At 50.2% G+C, this 10748-nt stretch overlaps 2 protein-coding genes across 2 annotated transcripts in view; one reads left to right on the top strand and one right to left on the bottom strand.

The window, feature by feature from the left end:
- The window catches only part of PRUNE1 (prune exopolyphosphatase 1), a 23700-nt gene extending 22137 nt beyond the window's left edge, over positions 1 to 1563 (bottom strand). Inside the window, exons 1-2 of the mRNA XM_082475060.1 lie at positions 1438 to 1563; positions 24 to 942 (exon numbers count right to left, since the gene is read on the bottom strand). Of these exons, the coding sequence (XP_082331186.1) occupies positions 24 to 62 (39 nt within the window). The 5' untranslated portion in view covers positions 63 to 942; positions 1438 to 1563. The remainder of the gene's footprint in view (positions 1 to 23; positions 943 to 1437) is intronic.
- On the top strand, positions 1438 to 10346 carry MINDY1 (MINDY lysine 48 deubiquitinase 1). The gene is made up of 10 exons (XM_082475009.1): positions 1438 to 2037; positions 4241 to 5051; positions 5410 to 5467; positions 5864 to 5928; positions 6543 to 6701; positions 7037 to 7139; positions 7508 to 7650; positions 8725 to 8916; positions 9400 to 9549; positions 9826 to 10346. Exons 2-10 carry the CDS (start codon positions 4599 to 4601, stop codon positions 9904 to 9906), a joined length of 1404 nt encoding a protein of 467 aa, XP_082331135.1. The 5' UTR covers positions 1438 to 2037; positions 4241 to 4598; the 3' UTR covers positions 9907 to 10346.
- The last annotated feature ends 402 nt before the right edge of the window (positions 10347 to 10748 follow it).

Here is a 10748-nt window from a genome sequence, read left to right on the forward strand (position 1 = left end):
GATCACAGACAGGGGTCCGTTACCTGCAGAGCAGCTCGACAACCCTGCAGATAGTCCTCCATGGTGAAGCCCAAGGTGTGCCACCGCCCCTCGCCGCGGAGAGGTTAACTGGCGAATGAGCCCCGCCCCGGGTTCAGGGGCTTGAGGCGAGTCGGGAGGTGGGACTCGAACCCGCCACACCGCGACTCGGCCCGGACCCCGGGAGGAAGTGCGTAAGCAAGGGCCCCGGGAGTCCGACGTCGCCCCGCCCCCAGCGGCGGAGGCCGAGTTCTGCGCCCAGGGACTCACGGGAGGAGCGAAGTGGGGGCCGGAGGCGCGAAATGGGGCGTGGTGAAGGGCGTCCTGGGAAATGTAGTCTCGAAGCGCCGAAATGGCCCCAAGAATTGAGGGAAGGAGAATTTTCTGAGATCACAAGTGTGTATGTGTCACATAACCTATCTTTGTGGCATCTGAACTTTCCCTCTTGAGTCAGGCTAAGTATAGCATCTTTCCGTATATTACACCGCCCATCTGGTTGACATCTTAAATTACACCGGGCAAAAACAGCACTTCATCTCTCTCTCGAATTCTCTTCCTTACCAAACTGACCCATTGCCACCAACTGCGTGATTATCCATGTTATAAAAACATTAGAATAGTCTTTGACCTCTCTTCTTTACTTAATACCTACAGTCTCTCGCCAACTCCTGCTGCTTCTTTTCTGTAGCCTGTTTTTTTCTACAGCGTCGGCAAATGCCTCATTCTTTTCCTGGACTGTTGTAACCTGGGTTCTTTGCTCCCTGCCTCCCTCATTGTTCCAACTGCTCTTTCAGCCTTCGGAGTTGCTTGAAGTTTCATCCTGCGGCAGCCCTGTACGTAGAGCTTGGAGGGCCCTTCGGAACGTAGAGTAGGGTTCCAGCCTCCTTTAACTGCCACCTTCCAGCCCCAGGGTAGTGCAGAGTACTGCAAATAAAGGTATTCTCATCATCAAATGTTCCTCCATTTATTAATCCATCCCTTTATTTCCTACCACCAGCCTCACACCAGCTTTTCCTGCTCCCCAAGCTAGGAATTGAGAGGAGGTGACAGATGAGAAGCTGAGGCCCGTGGTGGGAACAAGGACTAGAGCACAGGGGTATTGGATCTCCTGCTTGCTCAGCTAGTTTTCTCCCTGCTGCACTCTTCCCAGAGCCTGGGGCTTCTTCCACACCTTCTGCATTACCCAGGCACAGCCCAACTGGTTTCATTTCTAGACTAAAAAAATGATACAGTAAGGACTTGGAAGGGATCGGGATTTTTTCACTTTATTGAATAAATATGGAAATATCATGCTCTTTGGCCCTGCTTCTGTGGATCCAGGGCAAAGGACTGCCATGCCCGGGGAGATCCAACAAGCTGCTGCTGTCCAGCCCTGCTCCTCCCCACTCTGCAAGGGCCCTTGCTCTTCCCTATTCTCACCAGAGAGGCACAAGTGCTCAGTCCCTTCCAGCGGCAGGCGGAGGGAAGAGAAAGGGTCTGTTGTTTTTCTCTCCTTGTTTCTCTCCCTCACTGCTGATCACCAAGCTGCTGACCAGGTCAGAAAGCCCTAATGGAAATCCTCCAGTGCTGGGCAGGCTCCTCCTCCTTTGGGGAGCTTGTCCTTGACTGATTTTTCTTTGTCCTGATGGGAAAAAAGAGAGAGAGAGAAAGAAGAAAAAAGAAAACCCACAAACTTCCTTTGAAAACCAGCTTGTAGACAGGGCCTGGAGCGCACGCCCTAGACTCGGCGACTCAGAAACCCCGAAGACGCTCTGAGCGACCTGGGAGCACCTGGGCTGCACCCCTGCCTGCCTGCACCCTCCTCCAGTGCCCCCCGGTCGTGGGCGTGAGTCCGGAAGTCGCCACAATCCAGCCAGGACCGCCGCTCGTAAACCTGGGTAAACCTGTATAAGCTCTGGCGTTGACAGCTGGAAGGCAGCTGGGACTGTGGCGGCGCCCCTCCCTGTACCCACCTCCGCCATCGCATTGCCAGAGTTGAACACCCCTTCTAAGTCCTGGAACAGCACCCACTTCTGTAAGGTAAAAACTGTTTTAACCATTTCCTTCGCCTTTTCTCCTAACCCCCACTGCTCTTTTTCCTCTCCAGCTCTGGGGAGGTGACACTGGCTGTCCTTCCACCTTGGATCTCTTTAAGTCTGGATTTCGAGAGGAGCTCAGGCAGGAGTATGTAAAAGAGATGCTGCTTGGTCCCTACACTTCCTCCTTTTAATGACACCTTCCCCCTCTCCCTTGCTAGCAAGTAGACAGGGCACTGTGGTTGCCTTATTCTGAGGGGAAAATCTGCATCATTAGTTGCGTGAAGATTTGGGTCAGAGTGAGAGGGAGATTAGAGTGGGACAGTCAGGCACTTGAGGGGAGAGTAAAGTTCCTGGGGAGCCAGGGCAGGGGGCGAGGGTATCTTCTTGAAGCTACATACCCGGTTTATATGCTTCTTCCAACTTTTGGCTATTTACTGCCTCTGGCTATAGGGAGGGGCCAGGGCTGTTTTGACTCCCTTACCGCCACCAGAGGATAATTCCAGCTGGAGAGAAAGTGTAGGACTTGAGTTAAGAAAAGAGTAAAAGCATGAAATCCTGATTTGTTTGAGTACCTATGAGTCTCAGAGTCTCTCCTGCTCTGAAATACTCCATGCCCAACCCACCAGACGTGCTCCCTGTAGAGTGGAACTCCTCCATCACACTTCTGGCCCCTCTTCTGAAGCCTTAGCCCACTTAGCTTTTTGCCCACATTCTCTGAGACCCAGCTCCCTCTGGTATCCAGCTCCTGGGTTCTTTTGGCCCACTGGCCTGGCCAACTAGTGGCCCAACCCCCGCTTAATTATTGATCGTTTCTGGCATTGGACAGAAAAGCTAAGAAATAAGCGCTGTTTTTCTCCAAGCTTTTAAAAAAGTGTCCCAGGCTCTGGTTTCTGCTTCTAAGACTCATCCTAAGTGTCATTTGGGAAGGGAGGAAAAAAGGAGAGAGAGGAAAAAAAAAGCATAAGGCCTGCAGGCAATTTTTGCTACTATGATTCTAAATCAACAACATGTAAATGAGATGCAGCTAGCATAAATTATATTCGAATCAGGAGGATGATCAATTTGGGTGACTAGGCTTATTTCGGTGACTTTTCTGTTCCTCAACTTCACCCCCCAGGCTTTACCCTAGCCCTAAATTCCTGCCGGATTGCAAAAGGAAGCATAGTCTCAGGTTAGGAGGAAGCAAGAGAAAAGATTTCTAACAAGTTTAATTTCTCCCCCTTTCTCACCCTGATCAAGGGGGCGAGGGGAGTAAGGAGGTTGAAGGGAGATGTTTTCCAGGGGGCAGGGTTTGTGGCTTTTTATTATCTACGATCCATGGTGTTAATTAAATGTCTATGCTTAGCACTGCTAGAGAGCAGGTTAAACAGGTCCAGAGTTGACATCTAAAATGACCTAGATGGGAATAGATGGAAAGAACATATGCACAGGTAGAGGAGTGGAGACGGAGCATTTTTTGTTTTACAGAAATCAATAATCAGTATTTTCATATTCCATGTAGTGGGCAAGAGAGTATCTCTGGGTTTGGGCAGTTTTTGGAGCATAGAGGACCTGAGGAGACGTTGCTATCCCATCTCTAGCTGTCAAGAGAAGCTTACTGGAAGAATGGGGTCGGGTGGGGTGTGTGTGTGTGTGTGTGTGTGTGTGTGTGTGTGTTTTGTACGTCTAATCTGAAATTACTTATCAGAACCGATCTCTGATTCAAGTCCCCATGGCCTGCATTTCCCCTCTCCAGCCTACAGGAAGCTCCTCCCAGGATCTTTTTGTTGTGGTTTGCGATTGTGTAAAGCTGGAGTTGTGAAGGTGGAGTCCTTTGAGGAGGGAGACTTCTTTCTCACCAGTGTTTTGCCTTTAGGGGCATGGTACTGACTCTCTTTATTCTTCACCCCAAGCACTATATGACTGTTCATCTTTTTGCCCTCGGGATGAGGCAGAGAGAAGATGGCCCTAAAGATATAAGCCACTTGTGCTCAGGATGTTTCCTGAACAGCCAAGGGACAGGGTTCGGGTAGGGCAGAGGAATTACTCTCATTCTGGCTATGGTGGGGTTTACTGACATGATGCCTATTACAGGGTGAGCTAAAGATCACTGTATTAATAATCATTAGTATAGTTTTAACATTTCTTTCTCCTCCTCTTTTTCTTCTTTCTCCTTTTACCCGCCCTTTCTGTCTTGTCTCCATTCCTTGTCCTTCCTGTTTCAGGGAAGCTGACGCCACCCAATGTCTTCAGTCCCACCGGAATCATCCCCCCCAAGCCTGAAAGTCCTGTACCCTCGTTGGTCCTATCTGGTCACAGCAAGTTAGAGGTGAAAGAGCCTGGCCTGGGGCCCTTCTGTTTACCCCAAAGCTGTACTACCTGTAGCCAGGAGTGGCTAACAGAAGCTAACCGAGCCTTCTGCACTACATTCCTTTTCCAAGACTTTTCTGGCTCTGTTTGCGTTCCAGCCCAATGATTTCCTTCTTATTGGATCGTTCTCTCTTTTGCATATCAAGCCTAGATTAAGCCAGTCCCTGAGGACAGTAAAGTCCTTTGGTGGCCCTCAGTTGACCCCTCCCGACCATGGAACACCATCAGCCTGAGCATCCAGTCCGTGGTGAGGCCAGGACTGCAGAGGTGGTCAGCCCTGAAAACCACGAGGTCCTGTCAGAACCCAATGAACCCCCTCAGGACAAGGATGCCGAAGAGGCTGCTGGGGCAGCTGGAGAACAGGAGCCAGTAGATGAAGCTTTGCTGCCGGCCCAGGGCCAGGATAACCTTGAGTCTCCTCCACCTGATGCTAGCTCAAGCCAGCAAGGGCCAGCCCAGGGGACACAGCCTGAGGTAGAGACAGTGGGGGCCTGCTCCTGGCCCCAAGAGCTTCCCCAGTCCCCCAGGGCCCGACAACCTGAGCTAGACTTCTACTGTGTAAAGTGGATCCCCTGGAAGGGAGAACGGACACCCATCATCACCCAGAGCACTAACGGCCCTTGCCCTCTCATCGCCATCATGAACATCCTTTTTCTTCAGTGGAAGGTAAGAGAGAGCTTGGATGGGGGCTCAGAAAACCTTGATCATTCTGATTTTCTCAAACCAAACTTTCCAGATTATTCTTCCTATTTCTCCAGCTTGAACAAATGAGATAAGATATTCGTAAAAACAAAACAAAACAATTATCTGTCCTACTCCTCTGTCTTCTACTGTCTAGCAGATGGGAATGCCTTGCAGTTTTCCACATTCATTCCCTTGCTCCAGTTGCAAGCCTTTCTTTTCCACCACACCTGACTGCTGGACAACCCCTGCCCTCCCCCTGCCTTTCTATGGGTTCCTCCTTCAGTGCTCCATGAAGGAAAGCACACACCTGGCTAACACTTTGATCACTCTTTGCCTCCAGGTGAAGCTGCCACCTCAGAAGGAAGTGATCACATCAGATGAGCTCATGGCCCATCTTGGTGAGTGACGGGGCCTTGAAGAGCAATTACCCAAAAGCTTCCAGTGCTATCTACTCAGCCAGAAATCCAGAGTGTTGAGGGACTCCCCATTCGGGGATCTTATGTGGCAGGGAAGGTAAAGATCTGTGGGGCTTCTCTGCAAGGCTGGGGAATGAAAAGGAAAAGTCAAGGTGTCAGGAGTCCTGGGTTGTCACCCCAATTCTTCCCTTAGCTTTCACATGTGACCTTGCGTGTACCCTTCACCTTTGTGGGCCCATTTCTTCCTCTGAGAAACTAAGGCCCTTTGCATCTCTGAAAATCTGTGGTTCTGTGACATTACCTCCATTCTCCTGGAGAAGAGGAAGCAGCTTTTGGGACTGTTGGCAGGGTAAGCTGATAAGGAATCCTGTCTTGTAGGAGACTGCCTTCTGTCCATCAAGCCCCAGGAGAAGTCAGAAGGACTTCAGCTTAATTTTCAGCAGGTGAGGCGAAAGGTCTGTGGACAGGGGGGTTTGCAGGCTTATAAGGGAACACCCAGGCTATTAAGAGAGGCCTTTCTGATGCTTCTCAGGAGGGTTCCTTGAACCATAATTTCTTTCTGCAGGAGGGGGAGGGTGTCTCTCTGTCCTAGAAAATATGTTCATTTACATAAGATAAAGAAGGGTCGAGACAAGGGAGGAATTTCCATTGTAAGAACACCAGGGAAGAAAAGCAACAAGATTAAAAAAATTTTTTTTTTTCTGGACGTGGGAGTAGAGTGGGGGGAGGGGAGGCTAGAATATCCATCATTTTCTTTTTTTTTCCAGTTTTACTGGGATTTAATTGACATATAACACTGTGTAAGGTTCTTTTTTTCCATTTTATTTTGTTTTTTAAATTGAAGTATAGGTGATTTATAATATTGTGTTAGTTTCAGGTGTACAGAGTAGTGATTCAGTATTTTGCACATTATATTCCATAATAGGTTATTATAAGATACTAGGTATAATTCCATGTGCTATACAGTATATCCTTGTTGTTTACCTATAGCACTGTGTAAGTTTAAAATATACAATGTGTTGATTTGATCTATCCATTATTTTCTTTTCTACCCCAGAATGTGGACGATGCAATGACAGTGCTGCCTAAACTGGCCACAGGTCTGGATGTCAATGTACGATTCACAGGTGTCTCTGATTTTGAGTATACACCTGAGTGCAGCGTCTTTGACCTACTAGGCGTACCTCTGTACCATGGCTGGCTTGTTGATCCACAGGTGAGGGTAGGGGGCGCAAGTGAGACTCAGTCAGCTCAAGCTGAGAGAGAAGCAAAATCTTGTGTGGAGGGGTTTAGGGAGGTAGGGAGTAGATTGGCTCGGGAGGGGCTTAGGGCTTAGAGGCTGGATCCAGTGCAGAATTCCTTTAATTTTCACCTTTTTGGGGGGTAACATTCAAATACAAGCAAACGATATGGAAATAGGTCAATTCTTCAGACCTCAAAAGTTTCAGGAAGCTTTGGTCATAGGGTTGCCGTCCTTGTGGGCTTGCTTCATTTCCTTCCTGAAAAAGATCTCCATTTTTTTGATACCACCCCACCCCGCTGCTCATGCAGAGTCCTGAGGCTGTGAGTGCAGTTGGGAAACTGAGTTACAACCAACTGGTAGAGAAGATCATCACCTGCAAGCACTCCAGTGACACCAACCTCGTGACAGAAGGTGACCTCCCTCCCTTCTCTTCTGTGGCTCTTATGTGGAGGGAATGATGGCTACTTAGGTTTAGTGTTTATTGTCTGTCTCCCCACCATCATGTCCCACTAGAATGTGAGCTCCATGAGAGGGAGTTTGGGGAATTGTCTATTTAGTTCACTGACGTATCCCCCGGTACCTAGTGCGATGCCTGGCAAAAAGTAGCTGCTCAGTTAGAATCTGTCGAATGAATGAATACAGCCAGGCTTCAAGGAAGCGATTTCACAAGGTGGGACTGACCCCTAGGGCTTTGACAGGGGCTCTCTGGATGATCCTACCGTGGACTTTGCATTTAAGCCACCCGCCCCCCCCCCCCCTTTCTTGTGCCCTGCTGCCAGGCCTGATTGCAGAGCAGTTCCTGGAGACCACCGCCGCACAGCTGACCTACCATGGTCTGTGTGAGCTAACAACAGCTGCCAAGGAGGGCGAACTTAGCGTCTTTTTCCGGAACAACCACTTTAGCACTATGACTAAGCACAAGGTGATGAGGGTTTAGGAGGTGGGGGGTTGGAGTGCTGTCATTCCCTCATGCCTTTTTCTTCTGGGTCAGTGTTTCAGTCAGGATAAGGTAGCTTAAGCTGTGATAACAAATGACCCCTGAATCCCTGTGGTTTACCGCAACAAAGGTTTATTTCTTTTTTCAAAAAAATATTTATCTATCTATTTATTTATTTATTTTGGCTGTGCCGGTCTTAGTTGCGGCACACGGGATCTTCGTTGCAGCATGCAGACTTCTTAGTTGCGGTATGCGGACTCTTAGTTGCGGCATGTGTTCGGGATCTAGTTCCCCGACCAGGGATCAAACCCGAACCCCCTGCATTGGGAGCGCGGAGTCTTACCCACTGGACCACCAGGGAAGTCCCCAAAGGTTTATTTCTCACTCATGTGGCACGTCCGCTGCAGATTGGCTGCAGCTCTGTCCCACATCATCCTCACTCTGGGGCCCAGGCTGACAAAACAGCCTTTATCTGGAACATAGGAGGGGAAAGTGCGGGGGTGGGGAACACACCGCACGCGTGCTTTTAGTGCTTCTGCCTGGAAATGACAATGTCAGTTCTGCTAACATCTCACTGGCCAGAGCAAGCCATAAGGAGTAAGCCTGCCATCAGTGGGACAAGAAAGTGTAAATCCTCTCCCAGGAAGGGGCAGTGGAATTTTTGAACAATACTATAGTTTTCCAAAGCTAAAAATTGTCTAAGCTCTCTAGGAATTGAGTAGAAGAGGGAAAGGTCTTTGGTTCTCAAAGGATTTATCCTTATAACCATCAGGCGAGCCCAGAGAACCATGGGAAGTAGGGTAGGAAGCAGGGTCGTATGCGGGACTTTAGCCCGAGGACTCCATGCTTGACCACAGTGACCACCATACTCACATCCAGCTGACCACGACTCAGACAGCCCTTCCTTCTCCCCACAGCCGCGCATATTTATAAAAGATCCCCATCCCCACACTGACACGTTCCAGCTAGCACACCGATTGATTCCAATGGTCTCTGTGCATCTCAGGTAGGTGCCTCTGTCACCTGTCCCACCAATGCGCTTTGTCCTCCTCTTTGCAGGGTCACTTGTACCTACTGGTCACCGACCAGGGCTTTCTACAGGAGGAGCAAGTGGTGTGGGAGAGCCTGCACAACGTGGACGGAGACAGCTGTTTCTGTGACTCTGACTTTCACCTAAGTCACTCCCTAGGCAAGGGACCTGGAGCAGAAGGTGGGAGTGGCTCCCCAGAAAAGCAGCGGCAGGTGGACCAGGTGTGTGGGGCCTCTGGGGAGGGTGCAGAGAGCATGTCTGCCTCAGAGAGCTTCTTGCCACAGGTGCGAGCTGCCTGCATCTTATTATCTAGAGACTGTGACGTATGACAGCCATGCCCCTCTCCTCTCTGTTACCTTTCGGACCATCTCAGCACTTGGTGTGTATTCTCTGGCACCAGAGGTAAAATACTTGGCTGTCTGTGTTGCTCTGGAGGAGAAGGAGCTGGAGAATTGGAAGGATGAGGAAAGGCTGCTTTTGTTGTTGTCGTTATTTATTTATTTATTTTTTTGGCCACACAGCTTGTGGGATCTTAGTTCCCTGACCAGGGATTGAACCCGTGCCCCCTGCCAGTGGAAGCTCAGAGTCCTAACCACTGGACTGCCAGGGAACTCCCAGGAAAGGCTGGTTTGGAAACCTAAACGCAGCCTGGACATCCCCCCGCCCCAGCCTCCCTCACCACCCCCGTCCTTTCCCCTCTCCAGGACTACCTGATCGCCTTGTCCCTGCAGCAGCAGCCGTCGCAAGGCACATTGGGTCTTAGCGACCTGGAGCTGGCCCAGCAACTTCAGCAAGAGGAGTACCAACAGCACCAAGCCGCCCAGCCCGCGGCAGCACGGGCCCTGTCACCGCAGGTGGGTCTGCTCCCCCTGCCCTTAGCGCTGCCCCTCCAGCGTTCCCACATCCCCGGCGTGCCACTCCTGCTTCCCCTGGTCCGGACACTTGTTATTCCTGCCATGTCTCTTCACGGTTTCCCTCAGGGCCTTTCTCCTGTCTGTCCCTCTCCCCTGGGTCCCTTCCTGTCTTTCTCTCCCCACTGCCCCTCCCAATCCTGACCCTGCTTCCATCTAGAGTCTCTGTCCTGGGCTCTTCCACAGTTGATGGGTGACCAATTGTTAAATCTGATACAGGGGAGAGGAGCTGCATTTGGACGCCCAGCTGCCGAGCGTCGGCAAAGGCCGAAGCAAGAGTCCGACTGTGTCCTCCTGTAGCCCCGCTCAGTGCCAGGCTGCCTTGCCTCCGCTTTCAGAGGCTGGGGCTATTTTGCTTGCTCCCCAGCTCAACTTGAGATATGCAGGGTAACTTATTTATGGAACGTTGGGGATCAGAGCAGGCAGTAAATGCCAAGGTCAGACTTGGTGACGTCTTTGCCCTCACGTGCTGCCTCCTGTTCCTCCCAACCATCCCGGGCAACATTGGGGTTGGTGGGGTGAGGATTTCTGATTCCCAACTCCCTTTCCCCAGAATAGTCACATTAATATACAGACTCAGGCTCCAGGGTGAGGTCCCTGTCTAGAACCCATCTCCCCTACTTTCTGCTCCTGCAGGCCCACCCGTATCCATCCGTTTGTTTCAGGGTTTAATTTTGGGTTTCTATCTCCATTATTTGTAATGCCTTCCTAGGGGTTTGGAAATAAAACTTCTTTCCTGAGGTCTGTTGTTTGCCTTACCCTGCAGCTATGGGGTTAAGTATTTGACTCAATTGAGGAATGCAAAAAGGGGGAGGGGGAGGTAAAAAGATGTGAAGGGGTGGCCTGTCATTTCTAATACAAGCAGCAGGGGGAGCCAAAGCCTGCTTTTTCCTTTTTTGTTTTTTACCTGTTTTCGATAGGTCTTCTTTTGGAAGTAGTACTATAATTTGGGAGGTGGGTTTCCAAGTTCCTGCTTTGGACAGATGAATTTGGGGATTGTGCGCCCTGCTAACCCAATCTTCCCATGCAGGGGAGGGGTAGCTTGATCCTCTGCTTGCTTCTCAGGTCATACAGATGGTCCTTTGCTACCTCTAACCATTTCTGACCTCATTGTGGTTCCTGGTTCTCAATTATTTTACCTG

Source organism: Balaenoptera physalus, assembly GCF_965194825.1.
Source record: "Balaenoptera physalus genome assembly, chromosome: 1".
NCBI lineage: Eukaryota > Metazoa > Chordata > Mammalia > Artiodactyla > Balaenopteridae > Balaenoptera > Balaenoptera physalus.

Coding starts and splice junctions, on each gene's coding strand:
- MINDY1 (XM_082475009.1), top strand. CDS start 4,599: ATGGAACACCATCAGCCTGAGCATCCAGTCCGTGGTGAGGCCAGGACT. Junction 5,052..5,409: donor TCCTTTTTCTTCAGTGGAAG/GTAAGAGAGAGC, acceptor CTTTGCCTCCAG/GTGAAGCTGCCACCTCAGAA. Junction 5,929..6,542: donor TTCAGCTTAATTTTCAGCAG/GTGAGGCGAAAG, acceptor TTTCTACCCCAG/AATGTGGACGATGCAATGAC.